The sequence below is a fragment of the Panthera leo genome, chromosome D3 (assembly GCF_018350215.1).
Source record: "Panthera leo isolate Ple1 chromosome D3, P.leo_Ple1_pat1.1, whole genome shotgun sequence".
Classification (NCBI taxonomy): domain Eukaryota; kingdom Metazoa; phylum Chordata; class Mammalia; order Carnivora; family Felidae; genus Panthera; species Panthera leo.
The window spans coordinates 18,204,172-18,226,441 of NC_056690.1; the positions used below are offsets into that span (position 1 = coordinate 18,204,172).

At 47.6% G+C, this 22,270-nt stretch overlaps 1 protein-coding gene across 3 annotated transcripts in view; it reads left to right on the forward strand.

The window, feature by feature from the left end:
- MYO1H (myosin IH) overlaps positions 1-22,270 on the forward strand; it is a 114,932-nt gene that overhangs the window by 85,874 nt on the left and 6,788 nt on the right. For 2 of the 3 annotated variants that reach the window (XM_042911150.1, XM_042911151.1), the window contains exons 14-24: positions 419-510; positions 2,693-2,787; positions 6,398-6,444; positions 9,134-9,214; positions 9,863-9,968; positions 10,727-10,844; positions 14,979-15,092; positions 18,466-18,542; positions 19,741-19,809; positions 21,131-21,215; positions 22,068-22,227. In XM_042911150.1, the coding sequence (XP_042767084.1) occupies positions 419-510; positions 2,693-2,787; positions 6,398-6,444; positions 9,134-9,214; positions 9,863-9,968; positions 10,727-10,844; positions 14,979-15,092; positions 18,466-18,542; positions 19,741-19,809; positions 21,131-21,215; positions 22,068-22,227 (1,044 nt within the window). The remainder of the gene's footprint in view (positions 1-418; positions 511-2,692; positions 2,788-6,397; positions 6,445-9,133; positions 9,215-9,862; positions 9,969-10,726; positions 10,845-14,978; positions 15,093-18,465; positions 18,543-19,740; positions 19,810-21,130; positions 21,216-22,067; positions 22,228-22,270) is intronic. The other variant, XM_042911152.1, reaches the window with a different exon arrangement.

The window sequence follows — 22,270 nt, forward strand, 5'->3', positions numbered from 1 at the left end:
CCAATGTTAAGGGCCCGAAACAGGAAGTAGAAAGACACAGCCGGAGAGACGTGAGGAGTTAGATGCCCGGGGCTTTGTAGCTTTCTCTCCATGAGGTTTTTGCTCCTGGTAAAAGGGGATGTGGTCTTGGCCAGCAGTGGCTGGTTAAGGGAAACTGAGGTGGTGTTCAAGAAGACTTTGGAAATATGGTGGCCGGATGGGTGGGCGAGGTGACTTTTCACAGGATTTCAGATCCCTCTGAGAAGCTAAGCACGCGTGAGGGGTCACTGCCCTCGCGCCCCCAAGGTTCACCTGAACTTGGGTTGAGGTGACAGAGTTTTAGTCCACTACCTTCGGCCACAGCTGGCGAAGGCGTTTCAACTTGGAATCGATGGCGTAGGATGCTACGGATCGAGGCTTCTCTTTTTTTCTCTGGAAGGATGAAGAATGTATCCGTCCCGGTCCCGCTACGGACTTGAGTTTCCTGGAGAAATTGGAAGAGAAAGTAGGCCAGCATGCGCACTTCCAGACGTATGTATCTCGCTCGACAAGCTGTTGCTTGGGGAAGCTCGTCTCTTACCCACTTTCTTGGGTATGTGGGGAGTGGACCCCAAGAGTAAAGGTGCTTCTTCGTGCACAGAAACGTGACGCACCATGATGATATACCGACTCCTATATACGTGTACCTTTTGTTAGTAGAAATCAAACCCGAATTCCAGGTAGAATGTTCTAAGATTTTGTATCTTTTTTTTTTTAACGTTTATTTTTGAGAGTGAGAGAGAGCACAGTGGAGGAGGGGCAGAGAGAGAGGGAGACACAGAGTCTGAAGCAGGCTCCAGGGTCCAAGCTGTCAGCACAGAGCCCGACGCGGGGCCCAAACTCATGAACCATGAGATCATGACCTGAGCCGAAGTCAGACACTTCATGGACTGGGCCACCCAGGCGCCCCTAAGATTTTGTATCTTTATGATCGTTACCTTGTGGACAGGGTCACAGGTGTGAAATAGGCTTCTTTTTCAAAGTCTTTTTTTTTTTTTTTTTAATGTTTATTTTGAGAGAGAGAGAGTGCAAGCAGGGGAGGGACAGAGAGAGAGGGAGAGAGCCAACCAGGCTCAGTGCAGTCAGCCCAGAACCCAACACGGGGCTTGATCTCATGAACTGTGAGATCATGACCGGAGCTGAAATCAAGAGTCAGACACTTAATGGACTGAGCCACCCAGGAACCCCAGAAATAGTTTTTTTTTTAAGTTACGTATCAAATATAAAGTACACACAGAGCTATGCGTGGATCTGAAGCGTACGACCCAACGAATCTTCACATTCGTGTGTACTCACATCACTGCCACATAGATCCAGAGAATGAGGGTTTACAGCATCCAAGAAAATGGACTAGAATCGCAGCTCGGCCACTTATAAGACACGTGACCTATTAATATACCTGGTGCGGAGCATTGTAAGTGACTCCGTAAGTCACCTAGTGTAATTTCTGGCCGTGGCAAAGACCGGGTAAATGGTAGTGGCTTTATCAGAGCTTTTGTAGAATGTTGAAAGGATAAGGAAATGAATCAAAAATGGAAAACTGAAGGGCACCTGGGTGGCTCAGTCAGTTAAATGTCTGACTTCAGCTCAGGTCACGATCTCATGGTTCATGAGTTAAAGCCCCACATCTGCACTGACTGTGCAGAGCCTGCTTGGGAATTCTCTCTCTTCCTCTCTCTCTCTGCCCCTCCCCCACTTGGGTATCTGCGTTGTCAATATATATGTTCATTTCAAGAAAGGTTACAAAAAAATTAGCCATCACCAGAATCTGAAAAATGATGTTTTATGAGCATTTTAGTCAGTTACCATCATAAAAATGTAGTAAATTGGTTCTTAGTTATCATCTGGAAAAAGTAGAACTTTTTTCATTGTACAAATCAGTGTGTCTTCTGTGGCTCACGTGTGTTTTTTAAATCCTCAGTTCTCAGGGGAAGGATCACATTTTATTTTTAAGTCTTCATTTCAATTCCAGTTAGTTAACATACAGTGTTATGTTAGTTTCAGGGGTACAGTATAGTGATCATCACAAGTGAAGTCCTCAGTCCCCATCACCTATTTCCCCCATGTCCCCACCCTGGTAACCATCAGTTTATTCTCTACAGTTAAGAGTTTGTTTCTTGCTTTGTTTCTCCCCCCCCCCCCCTTTGTTCATTTGTTTCTTAAATTCCACGTATGAATGAGATCACATGGTATTTGTCTTTCTCTGACTGACTTTACTTAGCCATTATATTCTCTAGGTCCATCCATGTCGTTGCAAATGGCAAGATTTCATTCTTTTTTGTGGCTGGGTAATATTCCATTGCGTTTATATGCCATATCTTCTTTATCCATTCACCGATCGGTGGACACTTGGGCTGCTTCCATAATTTGACTGTTGTAAATAATGCTGCTATAAACATAGGGCTGCATGTATCCCTTTGAATTAGTGTTTTTGTATTCTTTGGGTAAATACCTCGTAGTACAATTGCTGGATTGTAGGGTAGCTCTGTTTCAACTTTTGGAGGAACCTCCCTAGTCCTTCCCACAGTGGCCGCACCAGTTTGCATCCCACCAGCTGTGCAAGTGGGTTACCCTTTCTCCAGGCTTCTCTTCCGCCCTTTGCTTTCTATGTCGGTGCGTTTTGTTACAGCAAACTAGGAAGGTTCAGTTCGTGTCTCGTTCTCTCTTGCTGCAGCCGGAAGCTGGCGGGGCCAAAGGGCCGAAAGAGGATTGGCTGGATGGAGTTTCGGCTCTCTCACTACGCAGGAGAGGTCACGTACTGCACCAAAGGTGAGTGTGCGTGGGGCGTAGGTCACGGTCACGCAGGTGTCCCTGTGTCCGCCGAAGAAACGGCTGCGCGTCTATCCCAAACATTCCCTAGCTCTGCTTGCAAGCAAGCCGTTTGAAGTTTTCTCTTTATTGCTTTTTTGTCGAACCACTTCATTTCACCCATTTAAAGTGCACCATCCGGTAGTTTTTACTCTGTTCACTTGAGAGTTATGCACCCGTCGCCGCTGTGCATTTTAGAACGCTTCGCCCCAGGGGCGCCTGGCGTGGCTCAGTCAATGAAGCAGGCAACTCTTGGCCTCGGCTCTGGTCGTGATCTCGCGGTTTGTGGGTTCGAGTCCCAGGTCAGGCTCCGCACTGATGGCACAGAGCCTGCTTGGGATTCTCCCTCTTTCTCTCTGCCCCTCTTCTGCTACCATGCTCTCTCTCTCTCTCTCTCTCTCTCTCTCTCTCTCAAAATAAATAACTATTTAACAAAAAAAGAACACTTCATCCCAAAAAGAAACCCTGTTTGCATTAGCAACTATTCCCTGTTTTCCCCAGCCCCATCCCCCACAGCTGTGAACTAATCTGTTTTCTGTCTCTGCAAATTTGCCTGTTCTGGGTATTTCATCTAAATGGAATCACACAATGTGTGGTCTTCTGTGTCTGGCGTCTTTCCCTTAGCATCTTGTTTTCAAGGTTCATCTGTGTTACCATTTTTATTGCTAAATAATATTCCATCTATGGATACACCCTGTTTTGTTTATCCATTCATCATTTGATAGGCATTTGGGGTGTTTGCTTTTGAGCTCTTACTAATAAGGTTCCTACGAACATTGTCTCTCAAAACCTTTAAAAAATATTTTCTTTTGTCATTTCTGCTTTAGGTTCTAAATTATTCTCACTTTTTTTTTTCTTTTTACAGTTCTTTTTTAAGGTAGGCTCCACACCCAACGTGGGGCTTGAACTCACAACCCCAAGATCAGGAGTCACATGCTCCATTGACTGAGCAAGCCAGGTGCCCCTAAATTATTTTCACTTTTAAATAAGTTTCTCTAAGACTATTTAAAAAGCAACATGTATTTTTTCTCTTGAATTCAGAGTGGTATAAAAACAGAAAACATTTTCAAATGGAATGAATCTCTCTTTGTGGATAATTGATTGATTGTCATCATCAATAATATACACGTAACGCAAGAAGTTCCTAACGGTACAGAAAAGTCCAAAAAAGGGAACTAAAAGTCCCCTTTACTCCTAGTTTCTCCCACAGGAACCAACAGTTTCTTGTAATTTCTTTCAGGAAAATAGAAATATCTTCTGCATCTACTTAAGTATGTGGGGACACATATACATATTCAAATAACACATATATGCACACGCATTTAAGTAACACAGATTGTTATTCTGTGTTCTCTGTTTTGCATTTTTTTTCATTTAATGAAAACGAGAAAAATTGTTTGTTTTTGTTTTAAATGTTTGTTTATTTATTTTTGAGAGAGAGAGAGAGGGAGAAAAAGCGTGTGCCCAAGTGAGCTAGGGGCACAGAGACAGACAGAGAGAGAGAGAGAGAGAGAGAGATAGAAGCGGGGCTCATATTCACCCGAACTGGGGCTCAAGCTCACCTAGTGTGGGATTTGAACTCATGGGATCATGACCTGAGCCGAAGTCAGATGCACCCAGGTGCCCTAAATGTTTATTTTTGAGCGAAAGAGCGTGAACAGGGGAGGGGCAGAGAGAGAGAGAAGGAGAGAGAGGGAGACAGAGGATCCGAAGCAGGCTCAGTCCTGACAGCAGAGAGCCCAGTGTGGGGTTAAACGCACTAACCTCAAGACCATGATCTGAGCCAAAGTCAGACGCTCAACCGACTGAGCCACCTAGGAGCCCAAGATCATTTGGATTCCAATTAACGCTCAATACTTACTGTAGTCCAGACACTGTCCCAGTGCTTCACCTCACAGAACCGTTTTATTATCCTTCTTTTAATCTCAAAGGCAACTGAGCTCAGACAAGTCAAGTAACTTGCCCAAGGTCACTCAGATAGTAAGTGACAGAGCTGGGGTTCAGACCCACACCTTTTGCCTCCGCACTCACATCTATTCTCCGTAGCAGCCAACAGATTGCACCACGTTTCTTTTGAGAGGCTACAGACACTCCCTCTAGGGCTGTGTCCTTTGACCTGTTTGATGGACACAGCTTGTTTCCAGTTTTGTTTCTTGTAAACCCTGCTGTCGTTGACCCCCTTGCATATTTCACTTGGCTAATCTGTGCATGTTAGATACGTAGCATAAATTCCCAAAAGTGACATTGCTAAGTTAAAAGTTCTATCAGAAATTAGTTTGGGGGCGCCTGGGCGGCTCAGTGGGTTGAGGGTCCAACTTTGGCTCAGGTCATGACCTCGTGGTTCGTGGGTTTGAGCCCCTGAGTCGGGCTCTCCGCTGTCACTGCACAGCCCACTTCAAATCCTCTGTCTCCTTCTCTGTCTGTGCCTCCCCTGCTTGTTCTCTCTCTCTCTCTCTCTCTCTCTCTCTCTCTCTCTCTCTCTCAACAATAAACGTTTAAAAAGTTTTTCTAAGAAGAAAACCTTACGCCAAGTGAAATAAGCCAGTTACAAAAGGACAAAACCCTGCATCATTCCCATTATAAGGCGTAGTCAAATTAGAAGAGGAGCCAAATTCCTAGAGGCAGAAAGTGGTGGTTACGTTAGCATTTAACGGGGTCAGAGTTTCAGTTTGAGAAGGTGAAGCATTTTGGAGACGACTGGTGGTGCCGGTTACACAGCAATGTGGCCGTGCTTAATACCCCTGAACACGTAACAATAGCTAAAATGCTACATTTTATGTTATGTCTGTTTTGCCACAATAAGGATGCCAGTCTTGGTGACTCCAAATAGTCTTCTGAAAAGGTTAGGTCTCAGACGCCTTTTTTTAGTTGGTTTTGATTGTATAACGTCATTTAGTTACGAACGCAATTATTAGTAACCGATAAGGTTTTAAGCGAGCACTGAACAAACCAAGTTTTAACATTGGAAATGGCGAGTTTCCCTTTGTATGAAGACACTGTTGGGTGCCTCGAGTCCTGGGGCTTCAGCTTGGCTTTGCTAAGTGGTGGGATGATTTTCTCACCTGGCTTCGCCTGGCCCCTCTTGAAATTCAGCACCCCCTTCCTTGTTCTGACATCATTCCGTTTATACGTAGTTCTATGCTACGGGACTAGGACATATCTACAGTGCTTCGCATAAAATCTCTACCTTCTTGTGAGAGCTAAGTGGGAGTTTAGAGTACGGCGTGTATGCCATAGATTCAACTCTGAGGACCTCATTCTCAACCAAGGGCGAGCTAACTCCTCCAGGAACATCTGGCCATGACTAGAGACAATTTGACTCTTGCAGCTAGAGAAGGTGACACTGACATCGCATGGGTAGAGGTCAGGGATGCTGTTAAACATTCTGTGATTCGCAAGATGGACCCCACAACAAAGTCTTTTCAGCCCCAAATGTGAGCAGTGCCAAGGCTGGGAAGCTCCGACCTGATCCTAGGAGATTATTTGCAGGGTTTCCTTTTGCGATCACTTGGGATGGAAATGCATTTTTAGGCAAAGCCATTGACTCAAAAAAAGTTTCAACGTTTTACAGGTTTCTTGGAAAAGAACAATGATCTCCTCTACAGACATCTGAAAGAAGTAAGTGTGAAGTTTAACCGTGTGTGTTTCTGATGGTTATTAGATATCACCCATGACCCGGATTTGGGGCTAGATTGGGCCTCCTGGATTTTTCTCTGCAGTCCTTTACGATAGACCTTCATGGCCGGAACAGATATTTGAGGTCATCTGTACGATGTGCCCTTGATCCAACGTGCCTATTCAAGTGTGTATGTTGCCCCTGCTGTGTGCCAGAACTCTGTACCCGCTCGGGGCGGTCCTTGCTCTCACGAGGCTTACCGTGGGGGTGGGGAGTGGCCGAGGATAAATATATACATTGACCCCTGAACAACAAGATCCTGCCAATCCTCCGTGCAGTCAAACATCCACCTATAACTGGGCACCTGGGTGGCTCAGTTGGCTAAGCATCTGACCTCGGCCCAGGTCATGACCTCATAGTTCACGAGCTCGAGCCTTGCATCGGGCTCCGTGCCGCCTGTGCGGAGTCTGCTTGGGATTCTCTCTCTCTTTCTTCCTCTCTCTCTGCCCCTGCCATGCTCTCTCTGTTTCTCAAAAATAAATAATTTTAAAAATCCATGTATGACTTTTGACTTCCCACAACTTAACTGCTAACAGCCTGCCGTTCACCGGAAACCTTACTGATGCATGAACAGCCGATTCACATATATTTTGTCTGTTACGTGTATCATATATGCTGCATTCTTAAAAGGAGGTAAGCTAGAGAAAAGAAAATGTTAGTAAGAAAATCTTACAGAGATTCTTAAATACAGAGAACAAACTTGAGGCCCCCAAACCAAGAGCACACTGTATACTCTGTATGTTAGCCAACTAAACAATAAATCGTATTAAAAAAAAAAGAAAATCTTAAAATACATTTATAGTAATGTTACTGTTAAAAAAAAAAACTACATGTAAGTGGATCCACATGGTTCAAATCCGTATTGTTCAAAGGTCAACTGCACACGATAAGTTATCCATCAGTGAGAAGTGCTATGAAGAAAATAAGGAAATATGATTGAGAGGGACATTTTCTTTTTTAAAGTTTGTTTATTTTGAGAGAGACAGAGCCTGAATGGGGGATGAGCAGAGAGAGGGAGAGGGAGAATCCCAAGCAGGCTCAGCACTGATGCAGAGCCTGACACAGGGGCTTGAATTCACAAACTGTGAGATCATGACCTGAGCCGAAATCAAGAGTCAGATGCTTAACTGATCGAGCCACCCAGGTGCCCTGAGAGGGACATTTTAAATTTAGTTTAAGAGATCAAAGAAAGCACCCCTCTGGAGGTGACTTCGAGCTGTTGACTGGAAAAAAATGGGGTTTCTCCAGGGTGGGGGGACCAGCATGTGCAAAGGCCCTGAGGCCCAGATGAGTTCAGTGTGTGTTCAGTGACGAGTATAATGTTAGGAGCGGGGACTGAGCCCATCAGGATGAAGTGCCCAAGGAGGAGTAGAGATTTTTGTTCTGGTGCAGCGGGAATATAGCAGGGTAGCACAAACAGAGGATGAGGAGACGGACCCAGAGAAATCTCAACTTGTTCAAGGTCACACGGTGAGGTGGGGCTGAGATTAGCCCCTAGGGCTGCTGCTGCAAGTCCCAGTCTCCCTCCATGTACCTCACTGATCAGAAAAACCTTGGGTGTTGTAGAGCCTTGCTTTGCATTGAAACAGTCAACTGTTTTATAAAAATGGGATTTTACTTAAGTAGCTTGGTCTACAAAGAGCTTAACCGTTAGGGAGGCATTTTCAGAGTGGACGCACAAACCAGTCATTTCAGGGATGTCTTCTGCCCTCCCTGGTCTTTCTCTGTCACTTCTAGGTCCTCTTGTCCCCACCTCTGGGGTTCAGGATAGAGAAGCAATTCCTAACTTTGGATCTCTGCTCCAGGCAGGTGCTCCCTGGGTCATTGTCAGCCCCACCCCTTCCCAACTGGGGGTCTCGGGCAGACCTCCCCATCTGGTGAGGTGGGTCTGGTGGGGCCTCCCTCTCAGAGTCGCGGTGAATGACACAGGAGTGGAAGGGCCGGGCCGACACAGGGAACGTAATAATCGTCTCCTGACGATTTGACACACTGGCCTCTGTGTGCCATGCCCCTGCCCCTCACAAACCCACCCACGGAGGGGGCTTCCCATGGAAAAATCTCCAAGTCTCTCACTTGACCAGCCAGGGCTGAGGCTCCTTGCACTTTGTTTTGGCTTCAAAATGGGTCATTTCAATTTGCTCTCTCCTGTATGCAAATTGCTCTTTCCTGCCGTTGTAAATGCAGAATTAGAGTGTATTAAACAATTTTTTTTAAACTTAAAGAAACGTTGGGGGGCACAGGGGGCTCTGTCGGTTAAGCGTCTGACTTCGGCTCAGGTCATGACTTGACGTTCGTGGGTTCAAGCCCCGCATTGGACTCTGTGCTGACAGCTCAGAGCCTGGAGCCTCCTTCAGATTCTGTGTCTCCTTCTCTCTCTGCCCCCACCCCCCTCCACTCTCTGTCTGTCTGTCTCTCTCTTTCTCTCAAAAATCAATAAGTAAACTTAAAAAATACCATAAAATGAAGATTTAAACATTTCCTTCCGTGTTTGACTATGTCTTTTCCCCACTTCTTCAAGTGCTCCGGAAGTAAGTGGCTCTGGGACCTTGTGCACACTTATGCAAGCTCTCCTGAAGGCCCCTTAGTGATTTCCGAAACACTGAACGTGGAACTCGTTTCTTTTACTTGCAGGTGCTCTGCAGTTCCAACAATCGCATCCTTAAGGAATGCTTCCTGGTGGCTGAGTTAGAAAACCGAAGAAGGCCACCAACGGTGAGTGGGGAGGTGGGGAAAAAATGCTCATGCAGAATTAGAAAGGTAGCAAAAATCAGCCAGAGGGCACAGTTACCCCCAGTTACCTATACATTTTAAGCTGTCCTTCCTTTTTCTGGAAATGTTGCTAACACGTTCTACTAAATATATACTTTCCAAGTGTAGCAACCAGTGTGCTTATTTGCACTCAGTGCCTACTGTGTAGAGGGGGCACAGGAGTTAACGCTGACAAAGTGGACAAGATCTCTCTTCTCATGGGGCTTATAATCTAGTGAAAGAAAATATGGGAAAATACCATCAAAGAAAGAAAGAACTTAAAACAGTGTGTCATAAAGGAAGCTTGGTAACAAGGAAGTAAGAGAGCATGGGGTGATGGTCTCAATGGCGATACTGGCTCTTACAAGGCGCTCATCACATATTTGCTAAGTGAAGGAAGAATTCTGGACAGGTGCTTGTCCGGCTTCTGCTTGACCAGTCTGAGCCTGTACTTCTCGGGCCAGGACATTCAGAACCTTCTCCTAGTGGGCAGAATGGTAATGGGGAGGATAATATGTCAGGAATTGGGACCTAAAGGGCTGGCCAATCTTCTCTGTATTTACTTGGAGCTGCAATATCTACTTAGTTCATCCTCTCTCTCTCTTTCTCAAGGTGGGGACTCAGTTTAAAAACAGCCTGAGCAGCCTTCTGGAAATCCTCATCTCTAAGGAACCTTCATACATCCGTTGCATCAAGCCCAATGAGAGGAAAGAACCCAGTGAGTCATGAATCGTTCTGAACACTGAACTCAGGGAAATAAGGCTGGGAGGAAAGCCAAGGTGGCAGTGGGTTAAAATCCTAACAAAAAAACAAAAACCCCACAGGCTTGCTCCTTGCTCTCCATACATGATTTATTTTCATTTTTAAATAATAGAAGGTAAACGAATAAGGAGGGAGAGGAGTTTTTTTGGTGGTCTTGTGTGACCATTGCTCAGAGCCTGGCCAGTTTCAGGAGCAGCACAGCTGAGCCAGGCAGATGTCAGAGGTGGGGGGAAGCAGTGTTGCTTCTCTCTAGCCAGCGAACAGTTTTCCAAATGGTCTGGGACTTGGGTATCTTCCATGCTCATGCCATGGTCGGTAACACAGTTGTATAGTCAGGGGCTTACAGAAGGCAGGCAGGAAGAGCACGTGAGTGAAGCAGGATGTAAGGCAATAGGGAGTGGAGGGGACTGTGGCGAACTGCAAAGGGCACATGCTGTCTAAAGGAGCAGCCCTATTACCTTCCAGCTAGTTATTGCCACGTGGGACTCTAGCCCAGCATGGCCGGATATCTTTTTTTTTTTTTAAGAGAAGCCAGAAATCCAATTTTTGCTGTAAATTCCCCCATTAAAATAAAACAACAGAGTTAGGACCTGACAAAATATGTCCGTGGCCAGACCCAGCCCACAGATGGTCAGCTTGCAGCCTGTGATCTGTCTTGGTTGAAACGGAGCCATGGAATCCTTTACTGTCACTCTCCCTTCTGTGTTTCCAAAGGCAAGTTTGATGACTTGCTCATAAGGCATCAGATCAAGTACCTGGGGCTGATGGAGCACCTGCGGGTGAGACGGGCTGGCTTTGCACACCGGCGGAAATATGAACATTTCTTGCAAAGGTAAAGTTGGTTTTGTTGAGTTGAAGCTGGTACAAATGCCTACTGTGTGAGGACTCTCAGGGTGCGTTGCTGAATAAAAGGCCAGGCCCCGGGCAACTCCCTTTGGTTAATTGCTGTAGACGTGACTGTGATGAGCACTAACATTTTGCAGAATAGGAAACTGATTCACTGTACCTCCTTCCCTTCCTGACGTTAAGCCTGTAACTTCTTGGAGTCCAGGAAACACAGGTTAACACACAGACCTGCCACCCAGGGGGCAGAGTGGGCAGTGCACCACTTGAGTCTGTACTTAGTTGGGGAAGACCCTTCCCATGGTGATTGTAGGTGCTAGTTTAGCCTTCAGTCTGGAAGCGATCCTCTCGGCCTCATGGGCTATCAAGAGAAGGAGGTGTAGTGGTGTGAACATAAGTTCATAAGGATTTAATGATATAATCCCACCACCACCGCCACTCAAATTGCTTGTGCACCAGCACTTCATTGGTGGGGGGCTATGTGTGAATTTGTCCTACCAAAAAAACAAAACAAAACAAAACAAAACACACATTCTCACACACTCAAGGGAAGCAGAATAAAATTGTTATTTTTGTGGGTCGCCATGGTTGAATATTGGCAACTTTATATTTTAACCTGATACTAAGCTGCTTTTGAGCTTCAACTGTATAAAAGCCTTGTGCACGAGCTTACATTTTTCATCAGATTTCTTGCATTTTGCAACTTACATCCAGATCCTGCCCTTTGAAACTTGAGCGTTTTCTAGCAGCTCTAATTTTTAGCCCCTGATTTAGTGATCTCAGATCTTTCTCTACCAAAGATCATGTTTATTTTTCTCCCATGAGCCTCATGCCTTGGTAAGTAATATCTGCTTATATGCATTTATTAAGTAATAATCTCTTTCCTTACTGTTCTGTTAATGATTTATATACCTGCTGACACCCTTTAGCTGTAACCCCCTTATCTCCTTACCACCCCCACTCCAGCCCGAAGCAGTCACTAACCTACTGCTTGTCTCTCTAGATTTCCCCATTCTGAACATTTCATATGCATGAAATCATACAGTATGTGGCCTTTTGTGACTGGTTTCTGTCACTTGGCATCGTGTTTTCAAGGTTCATCCCTGTTGTAGTGTATATTTTCATTCCTTTTGAGGGCTGAATCATGCTCCATTGTGTGGATAGACAGGCCACATTCTATTTATGCATTATCAGTTGATGGGCATTTGGATTGTTTCTGCTCGGGGCTATTATGAATAATACTGTTAGGAACATACATGCATAGGTTTTTATGTGGACATGTATTTTTATTTGGGAGGGGGTATACCTATGAGTAGATTACTAGGTTGTATGATAATTCAATGTTTATTTGTTTGAGGAACTACCAGACTGTTTGCTTTGTGTTTGCTCATCAGCTACTTGTATTTCATTCATCATTTTCACATATCCATTTTTTTCTGAGTCTAACTTGGGGTAGAGATGGCCAGAATCAGCAGCCACCGCCCACCCTACCCCCCAAACACATGCGCGTTTGACGTTCCCATTTTTTTTTTTTTGCATTTTTTTGCACTTCACACATCTTCTTTTTCTTTCTTTTTTTTTTTTTTTAATTTTTTTTTTCAACATTTTTTATGTATTTTTGGGACAGAGACAGAGCATGAACGGAGGAGGGGCAGAGAGAGAGGGAGACACAGAATCGGAAACAGGCTCCAGGGTCCGAGCCATCAGCCCAGAGCCTGACGCGGGGCTCGAACTCACGGACCATGAGATCGTGACCTGGCTGAAGTCGGACGCTTAACCGACTGCGCCACCCAGGCGCCCCACACATCTTCTTTTTCTATTTTGTTATCGCCTGAGGCTCCTTCACTCTTTCTGTAAATACTACTGAGCACCTGCTGTGTGCCAGCGCTGTCCTTGGTGCTGGGTAACTGCAGGACAGCACAGACCCCACTGCAGCATGGGGTTTACTTCCCAGTGGGGGAGCCCACTAGCTATAATGAGGATATAGGCGGTCAAGTGGGGATATGTCTTTGAAGGGAAATGAATCTGGGGAGGGGAAAGAGGAGCAGGGTCGAAAGGTGGAAGGCTTTACCTCTTTAGGTAAGGTGGTCTGGGAGGGCCTTTCCAAGTGGAGGGAGGGAGCCATGAAGGTATTTGGGGACAGTGATCCAGGGAGAAGAGCCTGGAGGTGGGAACTGGGTGGGCTGGAGGACCAGCCAGGAGGCTGGCATGGCTGCAGGTCAGTGGGCTCAGGGATGGGCTAAAGATGATCATATGTGTGCACCCTGCCTGGCCTTACTTCCCTTGATCAGGAAGCTATTGTATCTCACATTTGAAATTTACTAGTGGAACTTACACAGATGGAACGTACTAGTCTCTCTCCCTGCCAGTGTTTAAGGCATCTCCTCATTCCCCGCCGTGTCTGTCTAGCCCATGTTTGGACAACTTTGATGACGTGTGCTAGTGATGGGCGTGGCCTGGACAGCCGGGAGCAGGGCCTGGGGCTGTACTGTGTTCCCTGGGGTTGGCGTGCCCCTGTGCCTTTGTGCGTACGTGACTAGACCGGGAAAGGTAACCAGGGAAGAACACATGACACTCAGTGCCTGTCTTAATTCAGGCGGCTAAAACAAAGTACCGGGGACTGGGTGGTTTACAAACAACAGAAATTTATTTCTCACAGTTTGGGAGGCTGGAAATCTGAGCTCGAGATAGCAGCGTGGTCATGTTCCGGTGAGGACTGTCTTCTGGGTTGCATGAAGTCCGCCATTCTCTCATATCCTCGCGTGGGGGAAAGAGGGTGAGGGAGATCTCTGGAGGCCTCTGTTATAGGGACACTCATCCCTTTCATGGAGGCTCCCTCATGACCTCATCACCTCCCAAAGACCCCACCTCCTAAAGCCATCACATCGTGGGTTAGGATTTCAGCATGAGAATTTAGGAGTAAGGAGATGACACAAACATTCAGTCCATTGCCCTTCATGGACTTGCTCATAAAGTATAGTTCCTGGAAAATAAACCCATTTTTAACAGAGTAAAATGTGGGGTCCTGGGTGGCTCAGTTGGTTAAGCATCCGACTTCGACTCAGGTCATGATCTTGCAGTCCGTGGGTTCGAGCCCCGTGTCGGGCTCTGTGCTGACAGCTCAGAACCTGGATCCTGTTTCGGATTCTGGGTCTCCCCCTCTCTCTGCCCCTCCCCTGATCACACGCTGTGTCTCTCTCAAATATAAACATTAACGGATTTTAAAAAACAGTGTAAAATGTGATTTCGAAATAGTAGGAACCATGTAACATTATTAAGGGCAAGAAGCATAGTAGGAGTAACGTAGCTAACATTTTTTTGAAGTCTCGGACTGTGTCCAGTGCTCTCCACAGATTATCTCCCTTCAGCCTTGTGACGGTCCCACGAGAAGGGCTTGTTATTGTTCGTGTTGCACAGGGTGAGGAGGTGAAGTGACTTGCCCGGCTCCTGAGCTGGACTCAAACCCAGCCAGGGCGGTCCCGGATATAGTTTCTACCCTTGGTCCACGGGCACTTGGAATTCTGCGTTCTCTTACTTCATTATGTTTCAGACAACCATGGTTCTGTCTATGGTGACCACATATAGAAGGGAGTTGTACTGTGTGCTGAAATCAGGTTCTTAAATCAGCATTACGTCCAAAATTACCCTTGAGAAATCCCTCGTCACTTACCAAGCACGGTACCTTTTCTTCCTGTGCTGGCCCACGTTCATTTATCTATTCATTCATCGGCAGACGGACGTTTGGGTTGTGTCTACCTTTTGTCTATGATGAGTGATGACACCGTGAACGTTCATGTATGAGCTTGTGTGTGGACGTATGTTTTCATGTCTCTGCGTGTGTACTTAGGAGTGGAATGGAGTTTCTTGGGTGGGGTGTCTGACGATGTCATTGTTCTATGAAGACAGACCCAACCCACCCCGTTGAGACCGTTTCTCCCTTTTATGTTTCTTGCCAAGTATGTTGTTATTGAATTCAAGGAAGTTGGTATGATGAGTCTGCTAGATTGTGCTGAGTCGCTGACATACCACAGCGGAGCACATCCTGAGCTCTGGAGGGGAGTGGGGGTGGGGGAGGTGAGTGGAAGGTCCGAAGGCTTTCTGGAAGGGCCTCTCCTCTCCCCAGGTACAAGTCCTTGTGCCCAGACACCTGGCCACACTGGCACGGGCCTCCAGCAGAGGGCGTAGAACGGCTGATCCAGTACATCGGCTACACGCCCGAGGAGTACAAGTTAGGGAGGTAAGTGGCCAAGAAATCCCCGTTGAAAAGCTTTGTGCATTGACCCGTATGAGTCTAGAGCCTGGAGATGAATTTTTAAAGGAATTTACGTAGACGTACAAGCGGATACCTCCATCCACTCAAGTTAGATGCAGCTCCGTGAAGAAAACACTGTGTGTACCTGCTCACCTTGCTTTGCTCACGCAGAATATTGCACGACGTTTCTGAAAGCAGCTGAGTGTCCACAGTTGAGCTCAGTTCTGACACTGTCTACCTAGGTAGTGTCCAATGCCCAAGTTAAGGACTCAGCGTCGCCAGACTGTCTACCCCGCCCCCCACTTCAGATGCCACTTACAAGTCCCACTGGTCACCTGTGCTTCTGACCACTGACTGGCTAGCTATTGGAGGTTCCCAGGACCCCCTCTTTGGGTTCAATCGATTGGCTAGAGTGGCTCAGAAAACTCAGAAAAAAATTTTACTTGGGTCCCTGAGTGGCTCGGTCGGTGGAGCCATCAGCTCAGGACATGGTCTCGCGGTTCAGGAGTTCGAGCCCCGCATCAGGCTCGCTGCTGTCAGTGAAGAACCTGCTTCAGAACTTCTGTTCCCCTCTCTCTGCCTCTCCTCCGCTTGCACAGATGCTCGCTCTCTCTCTCTCGCTCTCTCTCTCTCAAAAATAAAAATTAAAGAAAAACTAAAACATTTTTCTTACTGGATTGCCGGCTTATTACAAAAAAATAGAACTCAAGAACAGCCAGATGGAAGAGATACATAGGGCGGGGTCTGGGGAAGAAGCCTGGAACTTCCATGCCCTCTCCAGGTACACTCAGAACATCAAGCCACGTCTTTTTTTGGCGGAGGGCACGGGGGAGCGGTTATGGAGGCTTCATTACATGGGCACGATTGACAAAGTCATCAGTTCAACCCCCAGCCCCCCTCCCCTACCTCGAGGCGGGGCTGAAAGTCCTCAGCCTCTCATCTCAAGATTGGTTTCCCTGGCAGCCGGCTCCCATCTTTAGGTCATCCAGGGGGCTTTGCACACATCACTTCCTTAGCAGAAACTTGGGTGTGGTGTGGTGGAAAGGGATCTGTTAATGACTAGTGAGACACCCGTTTCACTCTTATCCCTTTGAAACCATTTCAGGAACAGAGTCCAAATATAACAAGAAGATGCCCCTGTTGCTCTAATTACAAGGATTTGGGGAGCCGTGATATTGGAGCAGGACAAAGACCAAATACATCTATTTTTTGAATGTTTGTTTATTTTGAGAGAGTACGCGCAGGGGAGGGGCAGGGAGGGGGAGAGAGAATCCCAAGCAGACTCTGCCCTGCCAGTGCAGAGAGCAACACGGGGCTCGATCTCAGGAACTGTGGTTAAGAGTCGGACACTCAACCGATGCTTAACTGGCTGAGCCCGCCAGGCATCCCCAAATATGTATTTGTTATCAAGAGTCACAACATCACAAGCTCCAAGTGGTTGGAAGGGCTCTAGCACTGCCTACGGGAGGAGATTAAGTTGGAAAGGAACCCTGTGTTCTATACCTCACTCAGGGCTGGGTTGAACGTCTTTGCCTGCAAGATGAGTTTGTTTGGTCTTGTTATTGATCACATGCACGCAGGACCTCTCAGAGGGGATATTAGGACTTCTGTGATGCCAAAGCTCCTCGGGCATCCCAGAAGGTGGTGTTCTAGAACTCCGAGTACATTACTGTACAACTACTCGCTGTAGTTGTCCGTGAGCAGGAGAACTTTTGTACACATTGGAAGCGTTTGAGGCAGAACTCCGTGGGGCGAACCGCGAAGAGTTTAGTTTGTCCTATAAGTCCTTTTGGTCAGGGTGAATTTGGTGGTAGGGAGCGGTGCCCAAGGGTATAGACGGGCATTCCCAGGCCACAGAGAATCCAGCTCCAGGGATCTCTGCCTTCGAATCTATCAGGGGCTTTGCCTGTCAACTCCTAACTCCCACTCACATATAGACAGCCGTCTGGCCACCTCGTCCCTCTCCATCCTTACACTTCTGTCCTGGGACCTGCTTCAAGTATTAACCACATTTCTAAGCCTGATCCCTGAGGGGAATAGAGCTTCACACAGCCCAAGGGAGGCGGACTAAAGAGGTCATAGGTGGTAAGTTGCCCTCACAGGGTGCGTAGGGCAGGTAGAAAGTGATGCATATTGATAATTTATCTTTGCTGGTGGAGGGGATTTCCTTTTTTTTATTTTTTATTTTTTTTTTAACATTTACTTTTTGAGAGACAGAACGTGAGCGGGGGAGGGACAAAGAGAGAGAGAGAGAGGGAGACACAGAATCCGAAGCAGGCTCCAGGCTCGGAGCTGTCAGCACAGAGCCTGACGTGGGGCTCAAACTCACGAACTATGAGATCATGACCTGCGCCGAAGTCAGACGCTTAACAAATTGAGCCACCCAGGTGCCCCAAGGGGATCTTCTTTTAAACTGAGACTGGGGGCACCTGGGTGGCTCAGTTGGTTAAGCATCCGATTCTTGATTTCGGCTCAGGCCATGATCTCACGGTTCTTGGGATTGAGCCCCATATCAGGCTCTGCACTAACAGTGTGGAACCTACTTGGGATCCTCTCTGTCCCTCTCGGCCCCTCCCCCACTTGTGCGTGCACACACTCTCTCTCAAATAAACATTTTTTAAAAAGATAAAACCTGGGGCGCCTGGGTGGCTCAGTTGGTTGAGCGTCCGACTTCGGCTTGGGTCATGATCTCGCGGTCCGTGAGTTTGAGCCCCACGTCAGGCTCTGTGCTGACAGCTCAGAGCCTGGAGCCTGTTTCGGATTCTGTGTCTCCCTCTCTCTCTGACCCTCCCCCGTTCATGCTCTGTCTCTCCCTGTCTCAAAAATAACGTTAAAATTTTTTTTTTTAAAAAAGAAGATAAAACCTAAAAAACAAAACAAAACTGAGACTCCTATTCCTTGTCATCAATCTTCAAAGCCTAAGGAACTAACCTCAAGTCAAATCAATGTAGTAGTTTCCTGAGGCTGGTAACGAATGACCACAGACTGGCTGGCTTTAAACAACAGAAGAGTGTTCTTGAGGTGTCGGCGGGCTCTGTGGGAGGGTCCTTCCTTGCCTCTTCCAGCTTCTGGTGGCTCCTGACCTTCCTTGGCTTGTGGCCACTTCCCTCCCTCCAGTCTCTGCTTCTGTCTTCACATGAACCTCCCTGTGCCTGTGTGTCCTTTTCTGTCCCTTAGATGCACACGCATGCCGGATTTAGGTGAACCCTAGTTCTGGATGATCTCTTCTCCATCCCTACCTTGATGACCTCTGCAAAGACCCTATTGCCAGATAAGATCACATTCTGAGGTTCTGGCGAGGGGACACTATTCAAGCCAGCCAATTACTCATGACAACGATCTTTTCTTTCACTTCTAGAACCAAGATATTCATTCGTTTCCCCAGAACTCTGTTTGCTACTGAAGATGCCTTTGAATTTAGTAAACATCAATTAGGTATGATTTTCTTTTTCTTTTTTCTTTTCTTTTTTTTTTTTTTCCTGTCCTGATTTCCGTAGAATGTGAAACGAACCGGCTTAGCTTGGGTTACATCTTACACATGGTGTCTGATCTAATGTAAGAAGCACTCGCTTTGGAAACCCAGAATGAGAACACATGGGTTTATATGCCTTAATGCGTGTTTGGAGGGTAGTCACGGACGCACCCGGAAACTTAAATGCCGGATTGCCATCCCACTTGTTAGGACCCGAACCTCAAATGAAGCTTTGAACACTTCATTCATACCAGTATGATGCCAGAAGGTGTCGCCTCAAAGCCTGCAGGCACGGGGGACGGGGTGGGGGCGCGGGGCGCGGGGAGCACAGCAAACGGTAAATGAGAAAATTTCTGGGGTGGAGGTTGGGGGTGCAAAAAAATGTAAAAACTCCTGGAGTGCAGTGGGGCTTCTCCCTTGAAATCTCAACTGGTCTGTCGAGACAGACCCTGCCGCGTATACCTGAGTGCTTTCTGTGTGCCAGGTACATATTAAGTCCTCTGCCCTCAGGACCTCGTTGTGCTCTTTAAAACTAACCTGTGCAGCTGTATTATCTCCACTTGGCAGTCAGGGAAACTGAGGCCCAAGACGTTGGTAACTTGCTGAAGGCTGCACAGCTAGTAAGCGGCAGAGCTTGGGTTGGAACATGGGTCTGCCCGCCTTCAGGAGCCGGGCTTGTGACCACCGTCCTTTTTTTGGACCGTGACAGCAGTGGGCACCAATCCCGGGACCTGGTTTCTGGGTGGGTGCTGGCTGCAGGGGGGACCCCAGCGTTTCTAACCAGCCCCCAGGGAATGGGATGCCACTGGTCTGTGGGGTCCTCAGTGCGCCTGGCTTGTGTTGGGAACTCAGTCCCCAGGTGGAGGGAGGTGGACGGGGCAGCTCGAGGGCGAGCAAGCATGTGGTCCGAGGGCCATGGAACCGAGGGCCAGCAGGCTCCCTGTAGACAGACGGGGGTGGGGAGCTCTAACCACCGAGTCTGTTCTTTACCCTGGAGGGAGGGAGGGAGGGAGGGAGGATGGGCCCACCCCTTCCCAGCTCTTCCCAGTCAGCTCCGCAAGGCACGCCCCGAGGGCTGCTTCTGACCTGCCCTTGGAAAAGCGCTACCACGCAGGTGCACAACTGAAAGCCATCTCACCAAAACTTTTGTTTCATTTTAAGTTGCAAGAATCCAAGCCACATACAAAGCCTGCCTAGAGAGGAGAGTGTATGTGAGAAAGAGACACGCAGGTAAGAATTAAAACAGAAACGTGCCCGTCTGCAGTGAGCCAGACCTCTGCGGTCTCTCTCATCCCTGCTGTACCTGGAGCTCAGGCCCCTTTGGTGGCTTCTCTCCCCTTGCTCGGCCTTGAAACCTTGCGTGTGTCTCGTCTTTATTCTGTTGACCCGAGACTGCAACGGAGTGGCCCGTATTCCTCCCACGGACGTGGTTTATTGGATCCCACCACGTGTGCCTGTTTACAGAATAACTCTTTTAAAAGAATGCCAACACCAGGAGTACCTTGGGAACCCGTCTCCTGTCACTCTCCTGTCCCTTCTCAACCCTGCCCCCCCCGCCCCCATCTCTCTTTGCAATTCTGCATTTCTCATTGCCTTGTTTTCCTCTATAGCTTTACCATCTATGGATATGTCTCTAAACAACAGTTTTATTGGCTGACACATTTGGAACTCCGTAAGATTATCCTGTTTATATTTTTAGGGATGTGTTTGTTTCCGAAATGCAACCAGTCGCCGTGCGCAGGTTTGGTCATTTACTGTCACGGCTGCGTAGGATTGCACCGTATCACACGTTGGCAAACTTTCCTAAAGACCAGGTGGTACTGTAGACTTGGGGGTCACCCGGCCTCGGTCACAGCTACTCAGCTCTGACATTGTATCAGGAAGGTACTATAGGCTATATGTAAATAAACGGGCATAGTCGCGTGGCAGTAAACCTTTGTTTACAAAAACAGATGGCCCGCGGGCCGCAGTTTGCCAACCCCCGTGCTGTATGAGTACTTCATAATTCAGCCATTCCCTGGATGGACGCATGGGTCGTTTCAGTTGTTTGCTTTTATAACAGAAAACAGTGCTGCTATGAGGAGCACACAAGAAGGTATTTTTTCTAATCCGAATAACTGAACAAAATCTGCAAAGCACTTAAAAACTGGGAAGCAAGTCAGAAATCTATGTGTCCCAATTTACGTATCTCAGTTCTCAAGTGTAGGCAACTTAAAGCACACATCAGTTGAGACCAGCCGCGGGCGGCAACAAAACTGACGGGTCCCTCAGGAAGGCCTGGGGAAACTCTGATCCCCTCACGTCATTGTGGGGCTTTCCTTGAAGCTTCCTGCAGCACCCCTGGGGTTCCTCTGTTGCCCTGGTTCAGTTGTCTGAACCGCCCCCCACGCTCCCCACAAGAACTGGTAACACTCACCACCTTTCCATCTCTCGGGCAGAGTGCGGGTGGGTATCCGGATGTTTGTGGAGTGGCTGAATGTTTCTGGAAAAAAGCCATTGTATTTAAATGTGATCGTGCTCACCTTCTAATGCTGGCAGTGAACTCTTTCAGCCATCACACTTGAAGCCCACTGGCGCGGGGCCCTGGCTCGGAAGCTGGCCAAAAGGAGAAAGTGGGCTGTGTGGACCGTAAGAAAGTGAGTTCTCTGTAGAAGGTGGTCGCGGACTTGGCTGAGTTCTTTGGCTTTGTGCCGAAAGCCCATCTTCCCTTCAGGGTGTCAGCCCCTAAGAATTCAGCTCTGTGGCTTTCCTCTGAGCTCCCTAATTTGACGGTGACCACGATTTAGTACGCTTGTCAGTTTCTCTTAGTTCAAAAGTCGCAGGGTCAGCTGCCCTCCAATGCCAGGCAGGTAAAAAAGCGAGTTTCACGAGCTGGGATAAGACGATAAGGCATGGTGGGGACTGCGGCTAAGTCCATTGCTTTCTTCTGAGCTCCCTAATTGGACAGTGATCACAATTCAGTACGCCTGTCAGTTTCTCTTAGTTCAAAAGTCACAAGGTCAGCTGCCCTCCAGTGCCAGGCAGGAAAAAGTGAATTTCACGAGCTGGGATAAGATAATAAGGCATGGTGGGAACTGCAGCTAACTTTGGAAAGCTCATTCCACCTCAGAGGGGCAGTCACTACTCCAGCTGACTGCTGCCTTGGAGAAATGCCAGCTTAGTGTTGCCACAGATTCTTGATAACCAGCCCCCCCCCCTCCCCCTCCGCCCACCCAAGGTTGGCTGGAAATCTGGCTTTCGTGTACTATTTCCCAATATTGTTGTTAGCAACTAATTCAAACCACTCAAAACAAAACCGAAGATAGCATGGGTGAAATAGAGCACATTTTCGGGGCAGACCCGACCTGTGGGCCACGGAACGGTCGCCCCACCTGGCGACCCAAACAACCTGCACCATTTTGGCCTCCTTTGCAAACAGGTGGGGAGAGAGCCCGAGGCTCCGTGAAGAAATGGGCCAGAAAATTAACAGAAACCACTTGCCGTTTCAGGTTCATAAAGGGATTCATCAACCGCAACAAGCCTCTCTGCCCGGACAATGAGGAGTTTATCGTGTTCGTGCGGAAGAATTATATCTTGAACCTCCGGTATCATGTCCCAAAGAACGTCTTGGACAAGAGCTGGCTGAGGCCTCCTGGCATTTTAGAAAATGTGAGGATGACACGCAGATTGTTGTTGCAAGTGACTCGGGCAG